The 27,469-nt window shown below is 45.2% G+C and overlaps 2 protein-coding genes across 2 annotated transcripts; both read right to left on the bottom strand.

The window, feature by feature from the left end:
* Positions 1–1,123: 1,123 nt before the first annotated feature.
* LOC309686941 (olfactory receptor 4S2-like) lies at positions 1,124–4,801 on the bottom strand (the record flags this gene model as incomplete). Its single annotated transcript, XM_082501614.1, has 2 exons — positions 1,124–1,264; positions 3,959–4,801. 2 exons carry the CDS (start codon positions 4,799–4,801, stop codon positions 1,124–1,126), a joined length of 984 nt encoding a protein of 327 aa, XP_082357740.1.
* Positions 4,802–16,544: 11,743 nt separating this feature from the next.
* LOC309686940 (olfactory receptor 52D1-like) lies at positions 16,545–26,705 on the bottom strand (the record flags this gene model as incomplete). Its single annotated transcript, XM_082501613.1, has 2 exons — positions 16,545–16,868; positions 26,193–26,705. 2 exons carry the CDS (start codon positions 26,703–26,705, stop codon positions 16,545–16,547), a joined length of 837 nt encoding a protein of 278 aa, XP_082357739.1.
* Positions 26,706–27,469: the final 764 nt, after the last annotated feature.

Genomic DNA, 27,469 nt, shown 5'->3' with positions numbered 1-27,469 from the left:
AAATATGTTTTTTTATGGTTTTGAGTTGAGTGTATTTCCTATAAACATGTGGTTTGTGCCTCAGCTGCAGGGGAGGCTGGAACAGCTAGCAGCCATGAGCTAATTAAGCCTCTCCTTGTTTTACGCTGGGACTGGGCCAGAAGGAGAGAAGCTGACAGCGAGGAGGCTGGTGCTGTACACTGAAGCTGACCAGGCATTAGTGCAAAAGCACTGAGTAAAAGCTGTATAAAACAATAAAGAGTTATACTGGACTGGAAATGCTGCATCCTGTTTGTGGTCAGCCTCTAAATTTAGAAGCTCGTTACAGTGATGAAAGCTGTAGGTGCTGGCTTGCTGGTACCTTTGCTAACCTTCAGTTATCACCACACTTTATTTAGCTTCCAAGACATGATTTGTTATCATTGTTGAGCTATTTCAGAACTTGTATTTGGAATTACTTGTCACATGAAAAATGAGTTTAGGCTCTGTGGAGTCTGGAAAGAGAGTAACTGGAATTTTGTTTCTGTTGTTTTCGAGAAACTTACAAAACCTCCTCAGGCTCATCCGTGTCCTGTAACACTTTCTAGCACTGGATTTACTAACCCTGGGCAAATTTGCTTAAAAGTACAGTGAATGCAACTTTGACACCTGTACCTTGAATGCATCACCGATTAAACACTTAACAATATTATGTTATTATCTCCCTGGCATATTGAATCACTTATTTACTGAGGGGCAACCGATCCGGCTAACTTTGCCCTGAGCTGTTAATGTACATTCAGGACAGTAACTAAGACAGATGTTTATTGCTGTGGTTATATTAGGCAGAAAACACGTAAAACATAAAAAAGCCACCATGAGAATAATCATAGAAATAATCTGAGTTATTTTCCCAAACAGTCAACCCATTTTTTCAACTCCTGACAGGAACATTTAATAAAAACATATCCAATTTTGTCAATGTTCATTCTGATCTTTTTATTTCAACTTATTGAATTTATTTATTTATTTATTTTAATATATTTTGATACTAAAACATGTTTATTTTTACTCATGTACAGGTGTTAAAATTGAAATTGGCAGGTGGGGAACCCTGAGATAGATGAAGCAGTGCCAAAAGGGGGATTTTTATTTTCCCCTTTACTTACTTCCCCAGCTTATTGAATTTAAAGAAATATACCACAGTTTCCACATCAAGCATTTGCATTTTACCAAAAATCAGAATTTTACATTCGATGCGGACTTTGGTCAGATTCAGTCCGTAGAGCACAGGATTGAAGAGCGGCTGAAATGTGAGCCAATATAAAGATTAAAAAAATACGCAACAGATTTGGGACGTGTTTCATATCAAGTCTGTTTTGCACAATTTAAAAAGAAAAGTAGAGTAGAGTAGAGAAGTGAGGTGAGGTGCTGACGGCTTTCTGTCGGGTCTGTTTGGACCCAGAAAAACAGACTTTGAGGATCCTCATGTAGGTGTAAAGCAGCGGTTCCCAAACCTTTTTGCAAACATTCAGTAAACAATTAAGCAAATACAAGTAACACTGTGGCCACGTTATTGTTTACAGGAGATGAATCACAGAATGGCAGATAGAGACGAAATACTGTTAATCTGACTGTCTGCAGGTTTTACACGCAGTTACTGTCCCTCCATCTACAAAGGCAGAGGCGTCACAGTGTGATTATTTTACTGTAGTTGTTTTTTCCTGTGTAATAATGTTCAACATTGCTGTCAATACATTTTTCAAAAAATGCCTCTCTGTGCAAAATGGGTTTAAAAACATAAACAGCTGTGGGATCCTGTTTGTCCGTGATTTGAACGGGGGAGCAAATCGTGGCAGGATCAGCCTGATGTTATTTGTGTCCAGCTGTAACTTTACTGTATAAAGAGCAAACATCTCCAACATGTCAGGAGTCGTTAGTCATTACAACAAGTGTTTGAACTAAAGATCAAGAATGTGCGACCCCATCATAAGACCCCCACGGTGTGCTGCAAACTCTGTGTCTCTGTGTGTGTGTATGCACGTGCACGTGAGTGCCTGTGTGTCTATGTGAGTGCACGTGAGTGAGTGTGCATGTAGGTGTGGGTGTGTCGTAACAGTCAAAGCACTGTGTGTGTGTGTGTGTGTGTGTGTGTGTGTGTCTGTATACGTGACTTCCTGGGGTCATAAAAGTAATCTCCTCACCCAAGCTACACCAGATTCCTCTACACAACATAGAAAACACAGTTAACATATTAGAAACACTGAGACTCCCACTCTGCATCCACTGGGCCAGTGGCCTCTTGTTGACTTACATTTACAGATAAGGTGGAGAGTCTCCTGCAAACCTGCTTCTAAGTTTAGAACAATTATGAGTTTTATTAAAGGTACAAGCATCAGCAACCCCCAACTGTAGCTTCCTGTCTCCTTCTATGGCAGGCTGACCCCAGTGTCCATAAATTCCTTTCCTTCTAAACAATTACACTCTCAGGCTACAGCTAAGCCAAACTAAAACACAGACCAATCCTTCCTTATTCCTCTGATCTAAACAAATTTAGCACATCATATTATAATAATTATTTTCTTGAGCTAATCTGAAGGCCACATGAAGTTTGGCTCTGCAAAAAGTTGGTGACCTCTGCACACTGTGCATCTCAGCATCCACTGACCCCACTCTGTGATTTTACATGGCCATCATGGCTGAGCTGCTGTTGTTCCCAATCACTTCCACTTGGTTATTATCCCACTAACATCTCACTGTGGAATTTTTAGTTGCGCAGGTGTCGTCCTATCACAGTAACACACTGGAGTTCACTGAGCTCCTGAGAGCGAACCATTCATTCACAGTGAATTCAGTGATTTGGATGGGGGAGTAAACGTGTATTAGATGTATTATTGTGTATAATTACTAACACCTCTATGTGTTATCGTAGGATTTACCTTACATTATAAAGCACTTGGACATAACTGTTATTGTGATGTGACACTATAAATAAAATGTAACTGGACTAAGTATCTATTAATGTTGTTGTGGCTACATAAGTGGAAAAAAATAAGCATTTCAATGACAGGGTCAGAGGTTTTACTCCCGGCCCAGACCTTTGTGATAAATGACTTTAATTACAACCTAACCCCATATACATGTGCCGAGCTGGAAGCTTCTACACTGTATCCCACTCCCCAGTTTTAAACCATCACAGATTTAACAGTTTTTATGGAAAACCATTTTTAAGGGAACCATCATGGATTCTTGTGATGGATGTTTCTACCAATGTTTCTGTGAGTGTCTATCAGGCCAGCTTGAACTATTGAGGTCAGCGTTGATCGCTGTTCAGCTCCACATTTGTAATCACGGTGTTGCAAGAATTCAGCTGCCTCAGCAGAGTACTGTGACCACTGATAAACCTGCAGCTGCACAATGCTGTTCATTAACACGGCATATTATAATCAGCAATTAAAAGACAAAGATGAAGGCGCTTCCAAAGAATACTTTATTGGATTTCTTTTAATTTTAAATTAAAATGTTTCCATTCATTTATCCTGTTCGTTGAGACTTTTATGGACCGTTGTTTCCTCTAGTTTACAAAATCCTTGATTCATCATTGAGACTAGAAAAGTTTTACATAAACACCACGCTATGTACCATTCTGACTAATGTGCTTAAATATGTTTTATTCTCTGTTATGTGAGAATTGATTGTGTAAATAAATGTTTCATTTATAAGATTTCTAAATATCCTTATTGTGAAAGATTAGCATTTCATATTATTCAAAGTGACAATATGTGACAAAGATTTAAATAAACTAGTTTTGTTTGAACTTGTTTTGAAAAATGTAAATGTAATGCCTGTTACAGTCACACATATTCCAAACAGTTCCAGAAATCAACTTAGTAAAGTATCTATTAACTTTTTAAATTCATATCTTACCAAATAAAAGACTTTTACATATGAGTCGGATTTTGGTTAGTTTGAGTCCGTACAGGACGGGGTTGAAAGCTGGTTGGCAAGTGAGAAAATATATTGATAGGAAAATGCGTAAAATCATGGGAGCTCTGCTCAGGTTAAACCTGCTCTGCACTATTTCAAAGAAGCAACCAAATGAAAAGTTGAGCAGAGAAGCGAGGTGAGGCGTGCAGGTGCTGATGGCTTTCTGTCGGGTCTGTTTGGATCCAGAAAAACACACTTTAAGAATCTTAACATAAGTGAACAAGTTTAGCAATGCAAGACCAATTAGTACAGTGAATGTGTACATGAGTCCATAGATGTTATTAATTGTTGTGTCAAAGCAGGCCAGTTTCACGACAGAGTAATTGTTGCAGTACAGTGTGTCAACAGTGTGTCCACAGAGCTGCAGTGAGGCATTCAGTGATATCATCACGACTATATTCAGAATAGGGAACAGCCATGTGAGAACGATGAGCTTGGCAACCTTGTTAAACGTCATATGTGTGTGATACTGTAGAGGACAGCAGATAGCAAGATACCTGTCATAAGACATGATGGCTAAGTTATAAAACTCTACATTTGCATAAGTGTACAGACAGAAGATCTGCAGGAAGCAGAGAGGAGCAGAAACAGTGTGAACATCAGAGAGGATCTGAAGCAGGAGGGACGGAAACAGCCCTGTACTACCATACAGCTCATTCACAAACAGGCTGCACAGAAACATGTACATAGGTTCATGTAAGCTTCTGTTCACACAGATAACCACAATCAGCAGCAGGTTAGATCCAAATATAAACACATACAGAGACATGACAATAGTGAAATATAAGTATTTGAATGGCCCAGTGTCAAAGTAGGCACTGAAAGTGAAATATGAAACCTGTGAAAGGTTCGTCATGATCAACAGTTTGCTTCTCGGAACTATGAAAGTTAAACGAGGATCACAGTGTTATTTAATAGAACTGCCAAACAAAAGTAGTTTTCAGTCTACTTACAGCATGTTGCAGAAGTGAATTAGCATAAAACTGACTGACATGCAGACGTTCCTTCATTTAAACTCTTCAACCGGGTGATGTAATAGTCTGAGCTCATTGCCAACGGACACTAATTGTGTCTCACCGCTACTCTCAGCATGAAAACAACTTTTGCTGAAATACAAAAAACTGTAATTCTAAACTTATTAAAGGGTTTTATATGTGGAGCTGTTATATTTCTATAATTTTTGATCTTTTGATTGGCTGATATGTTTCAGTGTGAATGCCAAAATTATATAGTTTAACATTCAGGACTGCCCATCCGCCACCTAGTCTGGATCTTTGTAATATATCCCACTTTATACGTGAATGCCTGTTAATCCATATGAATGACTCGAGCAGAGCACTTTTTTCCAGTAATCGACTGGGGGGGGCTAAAGGAAACATTGAACTTATAAAATGAATTCTTGGTAATACATTCATTTTAACTACAGCGATCCGAGCTGGCACTGACGCATGCGTCCATCTATTAACATCCTTTTCTATCTTTTTAAAAATATCACAGCAGTTGCTCTTAACAATAGAGGCTACAGACATCACTACCTAAGTACCTAAATAATTAACCTGTCCTACAATGTTTATATCTGGTGGGGTATTGAGAGTGTTCCAGTCTAATTTGAGTAACATAAGAGCAGATTTCCCGAGGTTAATCTTAAAACCTGATAGCTTACCAAAAGTATCTATTAAGTTCAATAGTGTGGGTAAGGTCGACTGGATAGCCGACATGTCGTCCGACAGACATCATCGGCATATAATGAAATATGGTGTTTTGTACACCCTATAGAAACAGGGATGAAGGTGTTGTTTTGCCGTGTTGACTGTGCTAAGGGTTCTATAAAAAGGTTAAAGGAGTGGGGAGAGTTGACATCTGTTAGGTTTATATTGCTGGATTGTCATTTATGCTTAGAAATATTTACTCATATATGCTTACAGTTATATAATCAATTGCATATTGATAGGATGTCTGATCCTTAGCAGCCTGCAAAGACTCTGTGTGCCTCCCAGAGCACTCTGGCATACACACACATCTTAAGGTCACAAGAGAGGTCGTACCTTCTCTTACTGCAGGCATGTCCAAAGTCCGGCCCGCGGCCCAATCACGGCCCACAGCTTCAGTCTAATTATGTGTAATTTATGGCTCACTTTCTAAGTCTGAATAAATAAATCCTGGCTTTAAAGGTGTAGTTCCTTTTTTCACCACATGGTGGCTGCACATTTTTTCTGCTACTTGCGCCTGTGCGGCGAGCCCGCCCTTCTCTGCTCATTTCTGCCATGGCGACTGTACAAAAAAAGAGAAAGGTTGATGGTGAGGGCCGCTGCTTTCAGGAGCGGTGGGAATTGCAGTATTTTTTTACTGAAATTCGAGGCAATTGTGTTTGCCTGATTTGTAAAGACACTGTTGCCTTGTTTAAGGATTTTAACATTAGGAGACACTACGAGACTAAACATGCTGCAACATATAACAAGCTAACAAGGAGTGAGCGCGCTGAAAAAGTGAAGCAACTCCAAGCTGCTCTGGCTTCGCAACAGCGGTTTTTCATGCGGGCCTGTGAGACACATGAAAATATCATGAAAGCCAGCTACGAAGTGGCTATGTTAATAGCGAAACATGGCAAACCTTTCACTGAAGGTACGTTTGTCAAAGACTGTGTCATGAAAATGGTGGAGAACATTTGCCCCGAGTGGAAGCAAGAATTTCTGAATGCTTGCTTGGCACGCAACACTGTGGCACGAAGAGGTGAGGATATATCGTCAGACATTCACAGACAGCTGCGGGACAGAGGAGTGGATTTTGATTATTTCTCATTAGCCTGTGATGAAAGCACCGATGCATCTGACACCGCGCAACTGCTGATTCTTTTATGAGGAGTCGACGACAAGATGAACGTGACAGAGGAGCTGCTGGATCTCAAAAGCCTTAAGGGTCAAACCAGAGGATTGGATTTATTCATTTCTGTTTGTGAAGCTGTTGATGATATGAAGCTACCATGGAGTGAAGTTTCTGGGATCATTACTGATGGTGCACCTGCCGTGGCTGGTGAGCGAAGCGGATTGTCCACACTGATCTGCAATAAAGTCAGCAAACAAGCAGGTAACGGTGTTAAACTTCACTGTATCATTCATCAGCAGGCTCTCTGTGCCAAACATCTCAAATTTGATGATGTTATGAAACCAGTAGCAAAGACAGTCAACTGTATTCGCTCTAAAGCTCTGTACCACCGACAGTTTCAGGAGTTTCTGCACAACATCCAGGCTGAATATGGTGACTTAATTTATTACAATGATGTGAGGTGGCTCGCATCAAGTCCTTTGGAACCAAACTGCAACTTTTCCAAAGACACTTGTCCCTAACAGAGCCACTTCCCAGCTTTGAAAGAGGTTATTGACAGTTTCCCAGAGGACATTAATGTTCAAATGAAGAGGTACGCAACAGCTATCGCGTCTCTTTCTGGAGAATTTAACAAACGCTTTCAGGACTTTGCAGCTATTGAAAAAGACATGCTGCTTTTCTCATCTCCCTTCTCCGTGGACCCTGATGATGCTCCAGCTTCAGCTGGAGCTCATTGAACTGCAGTGTGACGATGAGTGGAAAACACCGGCAGTCTTCTCTTGTTGACTTTTATCGGCAGCTAGACAAAGACAGGTTTCCTGAAGTGCGATCTCTTGCCAAGAAAATGCTGAGCTTATTTGGTTCCACATATTTGTGTGAGCAAACTTTCTCTGTCATGAACTTAAACAAGAACCGATTGAGATCAAGGATGAGTGACTCCCACTTGCGTGATATTTTACGCATCTCAACCACTGCCCTCAAACCAGACCTAATTGCTTTACTAAAATCTAGATCTCAGTATCACCCCTCTCATTAGTCCAGGGATGCCCAAATTCTGTGCTGGAGAGCTGCTATGCATGTTTTAGTTCCTTCTGGTTTAGCACAGTTGAATCAAATGAAGAGCAGGCCTCCAGGAGTGACATCCCTGCATTAGTCATGTGTTCCTGAACAGTAAAAAGCATAAAGCATGCTAATGCAATCCACAAAAGGAAACGTATTTTGTTAAACTCTTAAGATTTGGTTTTAACTGTTGATGTTATGCTCTTAATTCATAGTTGAGTGTGTTGTGTACATATTGTGTAAATTTACAAATGTGGTTATTTCTTGCGGCAAGTGAACTTCCAGTTGTGCAATCTTCCAGTAGATGTGAAAAACTTTGGCTTCCTGAATAGTCTTGCAAAAGTCAAGGGCGAAATTCACTTTAAAAAAACGTTATTGATAACAGAACACTTTGCATTACTTATAACTCCTGTTTAAATGTTCATTAGGCAAAGATATGGCAAACTCATGGAAATTTAGGGTATTCTATACAGTTTGTTCACTGTTGTCTGACTCTCCAGATATAAATGAAAGGCGGAATTGTGTCTTTAGAGTTGTAAATGCTTGAGTGTCTTTTATTTAGGTACATTTCTATTTTAAAAATAAAGGTAATTGTGACTATTAAAACTGTTCTTCATTATATTTTCATGTAACTTTGTTATGAAAAAGAAAGTCAAAAGGAACCATTGGCCCCCAGGCATCTTCACTTTATAAAATTTGGCCCTCTTTGCAAAAAGTTTGGACACCCCGTCTTACTGATTTATGGTATTGGAGGCCACCTACTCTGTGTCTGGTTAAGTATAAGAGCCCTTTGTTTAGGTGGACGGATGGACTCCTGGCACCAGCTTTAGGGAGTCCAGCGTCATATCTTGACACACACACACACACACACAAACACACACGCATCCCTACACGACATACGGACAAGGTACACTCTCTTCACATGTATGCCTATGTAAGACGTCATATGTTAATGAACTTATGCATAGTCATGAAACTGCAATACAGAGCAGTGCTACGAGGGAGCAGACGAGAGCAACTGGGGTCAAGCGAAGGAACAGCGCTCGTCAGCCCTCCCTCGTGCACGAGTAACACAAAGAACTTTGGTGACTTGCGTCCTGCTTTTGCTGTTGTAGTAGAATTGTCTCGTTCCAGCGGTGGGACAGAACCATCAACATCCCTGTCTTGTCCTGTGAAATATACTAAATGTAGATGAGGGACTTTCACCAATACAGACATTGGCTGAAGGCTCGGTGTATAAAATTTTCATCATCTTAATAACTTTTGGGCCAAAGTTAAATTTTCTAATACTTTCTACAAAAACCTCCACTCCACTTGGTCAAATGCATTCTGGACGTTCATAAAGAAAAGACCAATCAGAGATCGGGACCTACTAGATTCATCAGTAATATGGCCTTAGTCGGAAATAGGTCGATAGTTATTGCACTCCAGGGGATCCTTGCCTTACCAGACTTTGGCAAGACTGTTATTAAGGCTGTACTAAAGGTTGTTTAGTCCCACACATGGGAAATTTGTTTTGTTACAGCAGACAGTGGACAGTGCATAGTTAGATCGCAAAAATAAGTAAAACACTGGAATAGGATAAGAATAAGATACTGTACACAATACATTAGAATAAAATAAAATAAAATACTATATACAACTGAGTATAATACAACATTGTCAGAAAAAGAATATTGCACTTAGTGTTATTGCTATTGCACATGTGGAGTCTGACAGTAGCTGGAAGGAGACCTGCGTCCCACATGCCAGGTGGGTGCCGCAGCCACTGAAGGAGCTGCTCAGTGCTGTCAGAGTCTGCTGCATGGGCTGGGAGATGTTGTCCAACAGGGATGACAGCTTAGCCACCATTCTCCTGTCACTCACCACCTCCACTGGGTCCAGAGGGCACCTGTGTTCCACAGTGTCCCCCTGTGTCCCCCTGTGTCACCCTGTGTTCCACGGTGTCCTGTTCCTCGTCTGCGTCTCTCTACTTCTCATCCCTTTATCGTATGCTCCCAGGTCTGTTATTTTTAGTTCCCCCAGTTTAGGTGTCTTCAGTTATTTGTCATGCCCCACTGCTTGTTTGCCACTACACCTTTGTAAATAAACCTCACTAGCATTTCATCCACTGCCTGCATCTTGGGTCCTTCTTCCAACTCCACACGGCTCGCCTCGGCAGCCGTGACAGTACGAACCGGCCACAATGGACCCAACAGCATTCAACCCGCCCGAGGAGCTCCGGGAGGATATTATTTATTCTGTGGACCGTCTAATTAATTTATGGCTGGGGCATGAGGAGAAGGGATTCCGCCAAGCCATAACTAATCGATTGGAGCGACTGGTTTCCGGTCTCCCCAGGCTGCTCAGCTCACTCCACCCACTTGTTCAGAATTTCTTTCTGAACGAGCTGCACCTTCACCCCCCTACCGCTCGTCTGCTCAGCCCACCGGAGGATAAGCAGTCTGAACTGCCGGATGTGGAGTTACCCGGCCTGTCGGAGCGTTCTCCGAGGAGGAAGCAACGTTCGCGTTGTAGGCGCCTCACCCCACAGCCGGGTGGTGGGACTTCAGAACTGCCAGCTGTGGTGAGTGAAAAAGACACTCTTTCTGTTTCTCCAGACTTTGGGACTGTTAATTCTGGGGCTGTGTTTATTCAGTTAGCCGCCCGGCCTCAAGCTCAGTTAGCCGCCCGGCCTCAAACTCAGTTAGCCGCCCGGCCTCAAGCTCAGTCTCCAATTCCACCACCGTCGTCATCCCAACCATTATTTCAGTCACCCTCAGTTCAGCCTCCTGTTCAGCAGCCACTAGCCCTGCATCCTGTGTCACTTGCTACTCCGGTACGACAAGCTCAGTCAAATCAATCTGAAAGGAACTGTGTTTCGTCCGTTTGTTCTAAGCAGAGAGACGAACCTAATAATAACGTAATCATTCCTAAAAAGCTGGCTAGTTCAGAGACTGTGATGCGCTCCAGGGCCTCCCCAGAGGCTGAGTTTCAGCCCTCAGCCCACTCTGGACCCCTGGAGGCTAGGAACCCAGCTGAGGACTGCACCCGTCTGTCACTGCCTGAGCAGAGTCAATGCTCTGCGCAGCTGCAGTCTGCTATGTGTTTGCCAGAGGCCACTGTGGCTGCTGGTCCTGTTCTGTCCCTGCCAGAGGCCCGTGCGCCTGCTGGTTTTGTCCTGTGTGTTCCAGGGGCCCCTGTACCCACTGGTCCTGAGACTGTTCTCGCTGGAGGGCCCGAGGAGCCCGTCCAGCCTTTTGCCTCGTCAGCTGGAGGGCCCGAGGAGCCCGTCCAGCCACCAGCTGCTCCACCAGCAGCCTCATCCACGCTTGCAGTGCCTCCGTCTCCAGCTTCCACGCCGCCGCCAGCTGCAGCCTCATCAGCGCCACCTGGTCCAGCTTCAGCATCCTCATCAGCGTCGCCTGGTCCAGCTTCAGCAGCTTCATCCTCGCCTGGTCCGGCCTCAGCAGCTTCATCCTCGCCCGCCTCGCCTGGTCCGGCTTCAGCCTCCGCCTCAGCTTCTGCCTTGTCTGGTCCAGCCTCCGCCTCGCCTGGTGCCGCAGGGATCACACTACCTTCAGGTCCCAAACTGCCGCCTCAACATCATCGAGCATTTGTCAGGCCGCTTGTTGGGCATCATCACCACCGTGGCCGCCCTCCGGACTTCTGTTGCCGCCCCCGCCTTCTGCGTGGACGACCTCCTACACGCCGCCACTGCCTTCCGCATGGCCGGCCTCCAGACTTGCATTCCCGCCGCCGTTGCCGTCCGCACGGTCGGCCCCCAGAACTGCATTCGCGCCGCTGTTGCCGTCCGCACAGTCGGCCCCCAGAACTGTTTCCACGCCACTGCCTACTGCGTGGCCGGCCTCCGGACCTGCCCCACTGCCGCTGCCATTCGCATGGTCGGCCTCCGGAACTGAACTGTTTTGGCCTCCTGCACTGTCGGCTCCCTGAACTTGGCCATCTGGGCCTTTTTTGGACTCTGTCCCTCCGTCCTGGACCCTCTCCGCCCGCCCTGGTCGGGTCGTTTTCTGTTTTGTTTTGGTCCGTTTTTGTGTTTCTGCAGGGCTGTCTGGAGCCAGCCCTTGAGGGGGGGGGGGGGGGGGGGGGGGGTACTGTCATGGTCCTGGGTCGGTGACCCAGTGCTTTTAGTTTGTTATCATTTTCTAGTTTATTATGATGATGATGATGATTATTGTTTGAGTTCTATGTGTTATATTCGGTCTGCCTTTGAGTCTGAGTCTGTATCTCTGTCTATCTATGGTGTCACCCCGTCTGTTTGTGAATCTGTCTGTTTAGTTCTGTGTCTTGTTTGGTTCCCCGTGTTTGAGTTTCCTGTTTTATTGTGAAGGTCTCTGTCTGATGTGAGTGTCTTCAGTTTACGTTTCCCCTGTCCCGTCAGCTCCGATTCCTCCCAGCTGTGTTGCCCTCCTGTCTCTCATCCCCTGATTACTGGAGTGTGTATTTAAGCCCTGTGTGTTCTCCTGCCTGTTGCCCGTTCGTCTGTGTTACTTCGTGTCAGTCTGTGTTACCCGGTGTCCTGTTCCTCGTCTGCGTCTCTCTGCTTCTCATCCCTTTATCGTATGCTCCCAGGTCTGTTATTTTTAGTTCCCCCAGTTTAGGTGTCTTCAGTTATTTGTCATGCCCCACTGCTTGTTTGCCACTACACCTTTGTAAATAAACCTCACTAGCATTTCATCCACTGCCTGCATCTTGGGTCCTTCTTCCAACTCCACACGGCTCGCCTCTGCAGCCATGACATTTTCAGTCTCTTCCTGTCCACAGCAGAGATACTGCCACACCAGCAGACCACACCTTAAAAGATGGCTGAGGCCACCACAGAGTCATAGAAGCTCTTCAGGAGTGGGCCCTTCACTCCAAAAGACCTAAGCCTCCTCTCCAGGAACAGCCTGCTCTGCCCTTTGCCAGCAATATGGACTAAGCTATCACAACAGTTAAACACAGGGATTGATGGACACCTAAGCTGAATGAGATTGTATCTTTTCACCAACTCCATAAAACATGTAGACTGGTTCGGCAAACTCCCACACACCCTGAAATATCCTTTACAGAACAAAGAGCTTGTCCATTGTTCCATGACCAGGATGAAAACTCCATTGTTTGTCTTTCTTCCCAGTACCCTGCCATCAAAATTCCCAGGAGACTGAGGAGACTGAGGAGTGTGATGCCGCTGTAATTAGAGTGCAGAGTGTGAAGATGGCGCCCGTGCGGTCGGCTGCCGTCACGACTGCTCCGACCACCTTTTCTTTGTTTTTGTTTTTTAAGTTAGTTTTCAGCGTTTTTAAATGAGCAAAATCATCACCATGCGGTACATTAGGTATGACAGAGACACTCTTGTTTCTATTGGTATACAATGTACTCACAATTTAAAGTTTTTAACTCCGGATCCGAGCTGGCCGAGTGAGATCTTGAGGGAGAACAAAGGACGTGACGCGAAGCGGCAGCCTCGAGGGAAACGAGCCGGCGTCAGGAACAGGCTGAGAGCTCGTGCACACCGCACACCTCTGCCTAGCATCCTGCTCGCCAATGTCCAGTCACTGGAGAACAAGCTTGACGACCTCAGGGCCAGGATAAAGTTCCAGAGAGACATTCGGGACTGCAATCTCCTCTGCTTCACCGAGACATGGCTGAACCCAGCGGTGCCGGACCACGCCATCCAGCCGGCCGAGTTCTTCTCGGTTCACCGCATGGACAGGACACGGGACTCGGGGAAGTCAAGGGGAGGCGACGTGTGTTTAATGGTGAACAACAACTGATGCAACAGTGCGAACGTTGTTCCTCTCACACGCTCCTGCACACCAAATCTGGAACTACTGTCCATCATGTGTCGTCCTTTTTATCTACCTCGGGAATTTACATCGGTCATTGTAAGTGCCGTTTATATTCCACCACAAGCGGACACGGTCACCGCCTTATGCGAGCTGCATGAGGCACTCACACAGCACCAGACACAACACCGGGACGCTGCGCTTATTGTGACGGGGGACTTTAATAGCGCCAACCTCAAATGCGCAGCGCCGAACTTTTATCAACACATCACCTGCCCCACCAGGGGTGAAAGGACACTGGACCACTGCTACACTACGGTCAAGGACGGCTACAAGGCACAATCCCGCCCCCCGTTTGGCAAATCCGATCACGCTGCCATCTTCCTCATGCCAAAATACAAACAAAGGCTGAAACAGGAAGTTCCGGTTCAGAGGAAGGTCGCGCGCTGGACGGACCAATCGGTGGCCGCGTTACAGGACGCACTCGATGACGCAGACTGGGACATGTTCAGAAACAGCTCCAATGATGTCAACGTGTTTACGGAAGCGGTTGTGGGATTCATCGGGAAACTAGCGGATGATACCGTGGAGACAAAGACTATCACAACGTTTCCCAACCAGAAGCCGTGGGTGGATAAAACCATCCGCGACGCTCTGAGATCCCGCACCGCTGCCTACAACACGGGACTCACGACGGGGGACATGGACCCGTACAAAGCCGCGTCATATAACGTGCGGAGGGCGGTGAAAGAGGCGAAGCAGCGCTACGGGAGGAAACTAGAGTCACAACTCCAACAGAGTGACTCTAGGAGCCTGTGGCGGGGACTAAGGACAATAACGGACTATAAAGCACCAACAACCGGTATGATGAACGCGGCCGTGACTCTGGCAGACGAGCTGAACACCTTCTATGCTCGCTTCGAGGCTCCAGCTAAGGACTCCAATGATGCTAGTGCTAACGGCGCTAACGGCTGCAGACAGGAAGATACTGCCAGCACCGGAAACGTGCTCGTCATCTCCGAGCATGAAGTAAGGAGAGCCTTCAAGAGAGTGAACACCAGGAAAGCAGCAGGACCAGACGGCATCCCAGGTCGTATCCTCAGAGACTGCGCATACCAGCTAGCTCCTGTGTTCACTGAGATATTCAACATCTCTTTATCTCAGTCGGTGATCCCCACATGCTTCAAAGAGTCCATCATTGTTCCTGTCCCGAAGAAACCCCACCCTGCTTCTCTCAATGACTATCGCCCTGTAGCCCTCACCTCAGTAGTGATGAAGTGCTTTGAACGCCTGGTCAGAGACTTCATCATTTCTTCACTACCAGACACACTGGACCCACTACAGTTCGCTTACCGTCCAAATCGTTCCACAGACGATGCCATCTCTCATCTCCTCCACACATCACTCACTCACTTGGACACTAGAAGGGGGAATTATGTTAAAATGCTCTTCATAGACTACAGCTCTGCATTTAACACCATAATTCCCTCCACACTCACCACCAAGCTGGAGCATCTGGGACTCAGCTCATCTATGTGTCAGTGGATCTCCAACTTCCTAACTGGCAGACCACAGGCAGTAAGGATGGGCGGACATGTCTCAGCCTCCACCACTCTCAGCACTGGAGCCCCCCAGGGGTGTGTTCTGAGCCCCCTGCTGTACTCTTTGTACACATATGACTGTGTGGCCACTACCAGCTCCACCACCATCATCAAGTTTGCTGACGACACCGTCGTGGTGGGCCTGATCTCTGATAACAACGAGACGGCCTACCTGAAGGAGATTAGGAATCTGGAGAACTGGTGCCAGAGGAACAACCTCCTTCTAAACGTCAGTAAGACAAAGGAGCTGATAGTGGACTTCAGCACTAAGCAGGAGAGGAACTACCAGACCCCCGTCATCAACGAGTGCCCAGTGGAGAGAGTGGACAGCTTCAAATACCTCGGAGTTCACATCACGCAGGACCTGTCATGGTCCTGTCACATCAACACCGTGGTGAAAAAGGCCCGACAGCGTCTCTACCACCTCAGACGCTTGAGAGACTTCCAACTGCCCTCCAAGGTGCTCAGGAACTTTTACTCCTGCACCATAGAGAGCATCCTGGCGGGAAACATCTTAACCTGGTTCGGGAACAGCACCATGCAGGACAGACGAGCTCTACAGAGGGTTGTGCGGTCAGCTGAGCGCACCATCCGCTCCGAGCTCCCTGACCTGCACTCAATCTACAGCAGGCGGTGCTGGACCAAGGCCAGGAAGATGGTGAAGGACCTCAGCCATCCCAACAACAGACTGTTCTCTCTGCTGAGGTCAGGAAAGCGATTCCGCTCCCTGAAGACCAACACAGAGAGACTGAGGAGGAGCTTCTTCCCGCAGGCGATACGGTCTCTCAATCACACCACCACACAGTACTGACCCACACATACAGTTCTTACACACACACTGGACTTTCTGGACATTTATTTACACTTGTGGCCACTGCACAACTACACTGTGTGGTCATCTAATCGAATCACTTTATCACAAGTTGCTTAAATAAATCACTTTAAGCATATTTGCACTGCACAAGACACTTACACATGTGGATTGCACAACCCTGGACATTATATTTCTTCATTAGCATTTAGTATTTGTACAGCTGCTGTTACTGTTCTATATTTCCTCATATATTCTTATATATGTTCTATATTGTGTATTTGTGTATTTTGTTGTACAGTTATTTTATTTTTAACTTAAATTTTTGAGAAAAATGAGAAAAAGAGAATAAACAAAGCAAAAATGAAAGTATTTGAAACATAGTTTTACGTTCTAAAATTATTTTATAGGCTAATAGTAAACTGTTTTCAAACACAGAGCATGAGCATATACAGAAGACAGAAGGAGCCTGGATCCTCTCCACATTTCCTCTCTGCTGTTGCACTGACTGGTCCAAGTTCTAACATCAAGCATTTAGACTTTACTTAAGATTAGACCTTTATATATGATCCGGATTTTGGTCAGACTCAGTCCATAAAGTAAAGGATTACAGAGCGGTGGGCATATGAGCCAATATAATGATAAAAAAATACGCACCATATTTGGGACATGTTTCATGTTAAGTCTGCTTTGTGCAATTTCAAAAAAGGCACTGCATGAATAGTTGAGCAGAGAAGCGAGGTGAGGCGTGCAGGTGCTGATGGCTTTCTGTCGCGTCTGTTTGGATCCAGAAAAACAGACTTTCAGGATCCTCATGTAGGTGTAGAGAATCAGAGAGACAGCCGATATTGTGGTGAGAGAAGTGGAAATAAGTCCACAGATGTTATTGACTGTGGTGTCAGAACAGGCCAGTTTAACAACAGAATAGTTGTCACAGTACACTTTGTTAATGATGTTCCCACACAGCTGCAGAGGAGCACTCAGAGAAATCAAAAGAGTGATTCCAAGAAATGAGGAAAACCACGTTAGAACAATGAGCATGGATACCTTGCATGGACTCATTCGTGTGTGATATTGAAGAGGAAAACATATTGCAAGATATCTGTCTTCTTATGTCTGTTCATAGTGATTTTGGGGTAATTAGTGTTAAAACTTTGGGGAATATTGGATTGATTAAATGTATTGCTGTTTATTTTGGGGGCGAATATTGAGTTAAGAGGTTATGTTTTAAGTAAATAAGCGTGTTTATTTTGATGTGGGTTGAGGCCAGCCAGACAAACAGTAGTTCAGGGTATTTGGTTTGTTTGACCAGCAGAAACGCGGTTTCGGGCGTCGAAATAACTGGGGGCGAAGACCCCGCAGTGACGCTTATAATACACTTGAGTAAATTTTCTTAGGACGGGGGCGTGGCCCCTAAGGGCGCAGTTGCTCAGCGTGTGACGGCGACCCCTGATCGTGGACGCACGGCCAGGTTAAAGTTCGGGTGGTACCCGGGGGACTTCGGGCACCCCTTAAAAACTAAAGTGAACAAGGGGTTCACTTTCCTGCCTGCTTTCTTCTCTTACCCAAATCGAACGAATCTTAACAGTTGCCAAGGTGATAGTAATCTCGAAAAACCAGTAAAAGGACTGTGTCAGAGTTAAATCACAGTATGAGGCATAGGGTGCCAATGGTGGGAGCGCCGTTTCCTCTGGGAAGAGGGTGCCGGCTGGCTGAGCAACAGAACCTCTGGCAGGATGGCTCCCTGCCCTAGGTCAGGTACGTGGCAGGGTGTGGATTGGGTGGATTCTTTTACATTTTGATGGAAGCCAGTTAAGTCTAATAATAGATTAAATGCCTTGTTGAGGGTGTCATTTTTAGTATCTATATGAATGTTAAAATGACCCTGAACAGTTGTTTTATGGGAGCAAGCTATTAACAAGCTAGAGTAGACAGGCTAAACATATCCAATTGAGGAGGGGAACAGAGGGTTGGAGTGCCATGCATTTCACGCTAGGACCAATTCTGTTTACATTATGCATTTTTCCCCAAGGCAGTATCATAAGAAGGAATAGCATAATAAAAATAATAATAATATTAATAATGATAATAATACATTTTATTTATAGGTGCCTTTAAGACCCTGAAGGTCACCTTACCATAGCACAAGAACAATAGCAGCAATACAATATAACAATGGCAACCAAAAAAAAAATAAGCACAATTCTGAATACATGGGTTTTGAGATGTGATTTAAAAGAGGTGAGAGAGTGTAAAGGCTTTGAGTCCCGTGGTAGTCAGGCAAGCAGGTGGAACAGACAGAAGAGAAGCTGAAGAAGAGTGAAGTGCACGAGCAGGTGAGTATGTAGTTCAAGTTCAAGTTCAAATTTTATTCGCCACATGCAGTGGCAGGTTTCCCTGCAGTGGAATGAACCCGCCCCCCGACCTTACACACACAACACAGACATCACATGAGGATATAAGTCAGAGAACGGTTGCATTACAGAAAACCACTGAAATGTACACTGCAATGGGAAAGTACAAGAGGAAAAAAAGAGCCCTCTGCTCATGCTGGGCTATAGAGGACAGCATGAGAACAGGAAACAAAAAAACTCTTCTGCACAGAAAGCACATAAATGTCCACAGCACAACATTATAGAGCGCGTGACCAGCAACAGGGTTGGGTAGGGGATAAGGAGTAATCCCAGGCAACACAGCAGCCATCCTGCCACTGCGCCGACTCTCCAGCGCGGGCCCAGACCCGCCTCGTGTTCCCAGGAGGCAACAAGCATCGAAGGCGTTGGAAGGGGAGGGGGGATGTGTGAGTGCTTATCAGTGTAAATGTATGTGTGTGTGTGTCCAGAGTTCAGCTGAGACAGTGTCCTCCGCCCTATCAGGCTAAGTAAACAGTCTACCAGCCAACCCAGGTGGCCTTGCATGGAATGGGAAGGAACAGAATCAACACAGTCGTTATCAGGGAGTTTTGTTCAGCTCCGGCCTTGAGACCGCAGCTGGCGCCGAAGGGGTAGCCGCATTATGATGGTGATTTTTCTTTTGTGACAACTCAGGAGAATTTCAAGCTGTTTTTAACACTCCGACACCGACACTGGTCTCTCAATCTCCCGTTGGATAGCTGCTTTGAAGTTTTGAAATTTAAGCTTAAATTTCAGAACTTACATTTTAACTACTGATTTTATCTACTGTTCTGATTTTATCTGTTTTGATTTTATATACTTTTTTGTTTGTTTGTTTGTTTGTTTGTTTGTTTGCTTGTTTTAATCAATTTTAAATCATGCTTTTTATTTGTTTTTGTTTCTAATGTCTCTGTAAAGCACTTTGACTCACCTTGTTGAATTGTGCTATACAAATAAACTTGCCTTGCCTTGCGAGTTTCTCCATGATGTTATTTACCTTCAATTCCGTGGTCTTTTCACTCTTTTGCTCAGAGAGCAGATTCTGAGACCTCACAACCGCAGCCAACTGATCCGCGATGTAATCCAGCTTCCACCCAGAGGTGTTGTTCCGAGTGGATTCTTCCCTGATGTAATCCAATATACGCTCAGAGGTGTTATTCTGAGTATTCACTGCAGCCGTTAGCGCCTCCAAGCTCTTAACCATGCTGCATTCAGTGTGTCCTTTCTGAGAAGCCGCACCTCGTCCCATCGTTTCAATCCCAGCGGGCAGTCTTGTGGGGATTTGAACAGCCGGTTCCGCTTTCTTAATTCTCCGATAAGCCAGGGCCAAGCCAGCTCCGATCAGCAAGAACCCTGTTATCATGGTTCCGAATAGGTAGATATCTTCAGCGTCCTCGATCGACAGTCCCGCCATGCACACGACCCTCCAGTTCTGCCACCCGTCCATCGTGTACCCGGCAGGGAAAGTCCCTCCAGGGCACTCAGGCTCTCCCGAGCCCAGACTTCTCGTTGAGAAAAGGGTGTCAATAGCATTCAGAGACCAGTTGATCAAATCCATAATTCTCTTTTAGGTTTTAGAAACAGACTGTGAGAGAGTGTTCCAGGGAAGTGAAATACACATGAGACAAGACAAAGACACAAGAGGCTAAGCAGGGAAGATAAGGGGAAGGAGAAGAGGAGAAAAGTGCGACTGCCTTCACCGAGAGCCAAACGAGAATGTATGTAGAAGATCAGATAAATATGGAGGAGCGAGGTTATGAAGCGCTTTGAAAGTGAGAAGCGGGATGTTGAAATTGACACGGAGGTGAATCGGAAGCCAATGGAGCTGTTTAAGAACAGCTGTTATATATTCAGTGGATCTAATTCTGGAAATAATACGAGCATCTTTATTTTGAACTAACTGCAATTTATGGAGGGATTTATGAGGTAAACCATAGAGAAGAGAATTACAGTAATCTAAACGAGATGACAAGAGCATTGACGAGTATGGCGGTACTGCTTGCAGTGAGTGAGGGATGAAGACGATTAATATTACGGAGATGAAAGTAGGAAGACTGAGTGATATCATTTATATGTGCTGTGAAGGACAGAGTGCTGTCGAGGATGAATCCAAGACTCTTAACCTGAGGGGAGGGTGTGACATCAGAGTTATCAATGGATAACGAAAAATTTCTGGTTGGGACTGTGGTCAGTTTTGATTTGGTGCCTATTAAAATTAACTCTGTTTTATTGCCATTAAGTTTAAGAAAGTTGTGAGTAAACCAGACCTTGATTTCACTTAAACAGTCAGAAATGGATGTGGGTGGGAGAGTAGCTGTGGGTTTGGAGGATAGGTAGAGCTGGGTGTCATCTGCGTAGCAGTGAAACTGGATGTTATGCTTCCTAAAAATATTACCAAGGGGTAGGAGATAGATGATAAAAAGTAAAGGACCCAGGACAGAGCCTTGGGGTACACCAGAATTAACTGGAGTAGATACTGATCTGTGAGGGAGTAACTGAACAAACTGTGAGCGGCCAGAGAGATAAGAGGTAAACCAGGTGAGTGCTGTACCATTGATGCCAATAGATGCCAACCTGTGAAAAAGGATGCAGTGGAAGATAGTGTCAAAAGCTGCTGTAAGGTCAAGGAGAATGAGGATGGAGATGAGTCCAGAGTCAGCTGCAAGCAGAAGATCATTAGTGATTTTTACTAGAGATGTTTCTGTACTGTGACATGAACGGAAGCCGGACTGAAACTGCTCGTACGAGTAATTTCCAGTGGGATGACGATGAACCTGTGCAGCCACTATCTTTTCCAGAATTTTGGCTAAGAAAGGCAAATTTGAAATTGGCCTGAAATTATTTAGATTGGAGGGATTTGAACCATTCTTTTTCAGTATTGGGGTTATTATTGCAGTTTTAAGAGAAGAAGGAACAGAACCCGATATAAGAGAGGAGTGTACGATATTAGCAATCAGTGGGGTAAGAGACGGGAGTGAGAGTTTAACAAGATTAGTCACCAGTGGATCAACTTTATTTATCCATGAAGCCAGATGACACATACCAATTAGTTAAACTGCAGGAATGTCCTAAAGACATAAAGACCTGGATTGCCGCTAACTTTCTGTTTCTTAATTCAGATCAAACTGAATTTAGAAGCAGCCCTAAACATCTTAGAAATATGGTATCTAAAGAAATCTTACTCTGGATGGCATGACCTTGGTCTCCAGTAACACTGTGAATCTTGGAGTCATTTTTGACCAGGATATGTCCTTCAATGCACATATCAAATAAATATGTAGGACTGCTTTCTTTTGAATGAGCTCTCCCCACTCTAGAGGTGCTCATTGGTCGGCAAATGTGCTGCATTCCTCACCAAATATTGGTGTCATGTTTCTGCTCCTCTGGGCAGAGTCGACCTAGTTTTTTTCCTGGGAGCTGCATCTGGGGCTGATTAGGAGCTACAGTATTTAAGACCAGCACACACAACAACTCTTTGCCATATCATCAGCTACCCAGCGTTAGTTCAGCCAACTCATGTACTTCATTGAATCTCATGCTTGTACTTACCTTGTTTCTCTTGTGCTTAGTTGTGTCCATGGATTACTCACTTCACCATCTACATTTCTCCTTCCACTCGGTCACTGGACTTTTACTGCTGTATTCTCCACCCTCACTCCGGTATAGACTCCATTCTTCTCACCTGCTTGCCTCTCTGCACTTGCAATTGGACTTCTTCACGGATTGGAATACCTCAAACTCAACCAGACCTTCTCCAAATTTACTACATGTGCCGGCAGACAAGTAAGCTACTGGGAATCAGTGTCATTGGATAATCTTGCAGACCGTTTAAACCCCACGCTGATACCACTCTCCTCTGTTACGGTCTCTTTGACCATCGATCAATTCCAGTGTCTGTGTTTTTAACGTGCCCCATGGGTCCATCCTGTTTCTGACGGCCTGTGCCATGACAGATATAGGCTAAGTTCCCAGACAAACCGGCAAGTGACAGTACTGAACTCTCTGCTCCTGAGTTTGTCAAGCAGGACTCAGAATCATGACTTGTCTGCCACATTCTGGGATTTCCCTTAGGATTAGACTGGCTGTCAATCAGAGACTGATCCTTATGTTTGTCAGTCTAAAGACTTTGAATCTGCTCTTTGTGTGCTGTGTTTTGAACTTGCCTGTAAAAGTGTTGTGCCGGCTGCTCCAAGCACTATGTCTAGCTACCTACAGCAAATTTTTCTGTAGTCTGTGTTTTCTCTCGCTGAGCTAACCTCTTCAAAGACTGATGTTTGTATGGGTCAAACATGAGGCCAATACTAAGCCATCTCTTTTTCCTGTGCCAGCTTCCAGGGTGAGGTTAGCCAAGACCCAGTCCGCCTTAGCACCCGGACTAGTTCCACGGGTGGGGGTGGCTTGGGTTCAGTGGGTTTCTGCACCTGTGCCGGGTGCCTGCACCTGTGCCAGGTCCCAGGGTGAGGGTAGCTGAGACCCAGTCCCCTTCTGCACCTGTAACTGTTGGGTTTTGGGGAGGTTATTGTCCAACTAGTTTCTGTGCCTGCAAGCGCTGCAAAGCCCCAGCCAGAGCAATCAGAGCCTTTTGCGAGCCAGAGGTTTTCATGTCATCTGGCCCAGCCATGTCTCAGCGAGAGGTCTTAGTGTCATCTGGTTCTGTACTTGCCAAGCCTGCCACACCGAGTCCTGCACGTCTTGTGCCTGCCATGCCACATCCTGCACTGCCTGCACTTGCCAAGCCACATCCTGCACCATTTGCGCCTGCCAAACTGTCTTCACCCAGGCCGCGGCCAACCACCTGCCAAGTCATTCAAGGATCTTTGCCCATGCTGCCGCTGACCACCTGCCAAGCTGCCTGAGGATGCTTTGTCTCCATCGCCATCGTGGCATGGAGCCTGCCATTGTGTTTTGTTTTGGACTCCTGTGCCCCGGGTTTTGACAACTAGTGATACTTTTTTGTATCCTTTCTGGTCTGTATCAGTTTGTCTCTGCTGGCTTCCTGTTAAATCCAGAATTGAATTCAAAATCCTGCTCCTCACAGGATTTAAATAATCAGGCCCCATCTTATGTTAATGACCTTAAAGACACTTCCGGTGCTGCTCCGAGCTGGCAGCCAGTATCAGCAGCTCCGACCTGAACAAATCCTTCTTTTTCTCTTTAATATATGTTTCTTTGTTGTTTGTGTTTATTGTTTTTGTTTTTCTATTGTGGACTGCTGTCCCCCACAATGGAGCTCAGAATTCTATGGACAATGGTGTTCGTTATTACATTTTTTACAGCGTCTTTGTCCGGAGAGCGCGTGGAGGTCCGACCTCCCATTGTTTACAGCAGCTGTTAGCCCTCGGAGCCTCCGCTGCCCTGCCTACCGCCGAGCAAGCTAACATCCCCCGTGAGGTGAGGAGGAAAAGACGCGGTACTCGGGCCGGGATCGGGCGTCGCAGTAAAGTTAGGAGGTACCGGCCAGCGATTCCATCTGTTATTATGGGGAATGTGAGATCTCTCCCCAATAAAGTAGATGAACTGGCAGCCCTTACCCGACATCAGAGGAGCTACAGGGAGTGCAGCCTGATGTGCTTCACAGAGTCGTGGCTAACTGCGCTAACTCCGGACTCACACGTAAACATGGATGGTTTTCATCTGATCCAGGCCGACAGAACAACGGAGAGTGGTAAGAAGAGAGGAGGGGGTCTGGCTGTGTTTGTGAACGATAGATGGTGTAACTCTGGGCATTTATCTATCAAAGAGACGCTATGCTGTAAGGACATTGAGCTGCTAGCGGTTAGCATGAGACCGTACCGCGAGAGTTTTCATAGCTAATAGCTGTGTATGTCCCGCCCTCTGCTAACGCTGCAGCAGCCTGTGAGGTCCTGCACACTGTAACCAGCAGACTCCAAACACAGCACCCTCAGGCCCTTTTCCTGATCTCTGGGGACTTTAATCACATCTCCCTGTCCTCCACTCTCCCCACCTTCACCCAGTATGTTACCTGCCACACCAGAGACAATAAAACATTGCCAACACCAAGGAGGCATACAGCTCATCACCTCTTCCTCCCCTGGGGGGCTCTGATCACAATCTGGTTCATCTCCAGCCTGTGTATAAACCTCTAGTACACAGAGAACCAGTTGTGAAACGCACAGTAAGGAAATGGTTGGCAGAGACTGAAGAGGCCCTGAGGGACTGTTTCCGCTCTACTGTGTGGGACAACCTCTGCAGCCCCCTGGAGGATGACCTCAGCAGCATCACAGACTGCATTACGGATTACATGAACTTCTGTGTGGACAACACCGTACCCATCAAAAAGGTACGGTGTTTTTCTAACAACAAGCCATGGATAAATCCTGAAATTAAGGCTCTCCTCAAGGAGAATAAGAGTCTTTAGATCTGGAGACAAACAGGAGCTGAGAGTTGTTCAGAAGAAGCTGAAATGGAAGATAAGGCAAGGGAAGGAAAACTACAGCAGGAAGATGGAAGAGCAGCTGCAACAGGACAACATCAGAGGGGTTTGGAACAGCCTGAAGACAATTCAGGACAAAAACCAACCCCCCAGGCTGCAGGAGACTTGGGGTGGGTGAATGACCTAAATAAATATTTTAAAAGGTTTGATCAAACACCCACCCCTCCCACAGCATCGTCCCCCCCTGCTGCAATCTCCTTCATCTTCAGGGACGTCCTGTCCTTCATCTCAGGACTTCACACCTCCCAGCTCCCAGCCATTACACTCACCCCCGGCTTCTGTGGACTCCAACATACACACCACTCCCCCAAAATCCACTCTTACTATCTCAGCACTTCAAGCGAGGAACGAGCTTCGCAAGATCAAGGTGAGGAAGGCTGCAGGTCCAGATGGCGTCAGCTCCAGGCTCCTGAGGTGCTGCGCAGATGAACTGTGTGGCATCCTAGGTTATCCCTTCAACCTGAGCCTGTCACTGGGGAAAGTACCACAGCTGTGGAAGACCTCCTGTGTGGTACCGGTACCAAAGACCTCCCATCCCAAGGACCTCAGCAGCACTGTACTGCCCTATATTGCATCTTAATTTGTTTTTATATAATTGCGTGAAATGAGTCTTGAGTTGAATGTTTTTTAATAGGCAAAAAATACTTAAATAAGAAAATGGCGAATTACATTTTTGTCTTCTTTTTTTTTCTGCTGATCTGAAAATTGATCCGATCAGTGACGAAAAAAACGTGATCCAATCCAAACTATGAGACTTTTGATCCTTTGCACCACTAAACATCACTCACTGTAACAGTTCAAAATGAAACAGATTACCAGAGTTACTGTACCACATATTAAAACCCTTATTTGTAGCGCACCTGCAGAATTTTGCCTCTTTTTGTTTTGTTTCATTTTTTAACTATGAAGACATCAAAGGTTTTACTGTGTTCAGTTCATGAAATCTGTTCATACATCAAGATTTGCTGCAGTTAGTTTTACTATTAGCACGGATATAATAACAGGGTGTTACATGTCAGCACAGAGTAGTTTTTTGCAGGTGAGAGAGATTTTGGACAGGGTCAGTCCATACATTAAAGGGTTGAATACAGGTTGACATGTTAGAAAGTATAATGATAAAAATATCCTCAGCATGCTGGGTACACTGTTCATGTTAAACCTGCTCTGCAGAATTTCAAAAAAGCAGCCGAAAGAGAAGTTGAGCAGAGAAGCGAGGTGAGGCGTGCAGGTGCTGACGGCTTTCTGTCGGGTCTGTTTGGATCCAGAAAAACAGATTTTAAGGATCCTCATGTAGGTGTAGAGAATCAGAGATACAGGGCATAGGATAACGAGAGGAGTGGAAATGAGTCCATAGATGTTATTGACTGTGGTGTCAGAACAGGCCAGTTTAACAATGGAGTAGTTGTCACAGTACACTTTGTTAATGATGTTCCCACACAGCTGCAGAGGAGCACTCAGAGAAATCAAAACAGTGATTACAAGAAATGAGGAAAACCACGTTAGAACAATGAGCATGGATACCTTGCATGGACTCATACGTGTGTGATATTGAAGAGGAAAACATATTGCAAGATATCTGTCATAAGACATGACGGCTAAGTTAGCAAGCTCTGCAGTTCCATATGTGTGCACACAGAAGATCTGCAGGAAGCAGAGAGGAGCAGAAACAGTGTGAACATCAGAGAGGATCTGAAGCAGGAGGAACGGAAACAGCCCTGTACTACCATACAGCTCATTCACAAACAGGCTGCACAGAAACATGTACATAGGTTCATGTAAGCTTCTGTTCACACAGATAACCACAATCAGCAGGACATTGGCAGTAATGATTAAAAAATATAAAGACATAACGATCACAAAAAATAAATATTTCAAATGCCCGCTGTCAAAATAGGCACTGAACACCAAGAATGAACTCTGAGATGAGTTTACCGTCATCCTCCTCTCCATTCAAAAAACAAAGGTAATACTGTTTGCAGGATCCATATTATTTATCATCACATCATATAACCACAGGTTTTCAAAACAGTGAAACTCCAACAAAGCAACAGACATGAAACAGTTGGGGAAGAATTTCACTGATGATAATCCATCATGGTAAATGTCCAGCGCTTACCATTCAACAGAGTGCTTAGGCAACGTGGGTTATGACATTGTACTCAGACCCCTGAATCACTCCCCACTGAGCTAAAGTTCTGCTTCTGCTTCTTCATAAACTCTGTTCTGAAAACACGCCCACTGTGGCACACTGACCTCATGACTGAAAGAATGCCCCAAGGGTCAGAAAAAAAATCCTTCATGAAAACACAGGTGGAAAAATTATCAGGTCGCCCAATCTTTTAAGCTATGAGTGCTCAATTCACCTCCTCAGAGACTTCATATGATCACAAGAAATCAATGTGTAAACTACAATTCAATAAATAATTAGATCAAACACATGTGAGACTAGGAAAAGTCAAACAATCAGCTGTACTCATTTATGAAGGAACAAAAATGAATTCACACAAGTCACTGAAGGTGTTTACATCACGACATTTGAATATTTATTGTATAGACTTTATTCGAAATGGCGCCATGAAAGGGAGCCGGAGATCGACAGACGGATTGGGGCT

This window comes from Aulonocara stuartgranti (genome assembly GCF_965226115.1).
Source record: "Aulonocara stuartgranti genome assembly, chromosome: 14".
NCBI lineage: Eukaryota > Metazoa > Chordata > Actinopteri > Cichliformes > Cichlidae > Aulonocara > Aulonocara stuartgranti.
The sequence above is the reverse complement of the archived record's forward strand: the minus strand, read 5'-3'. Positions and strand labels throughout refer to the sequence as shown.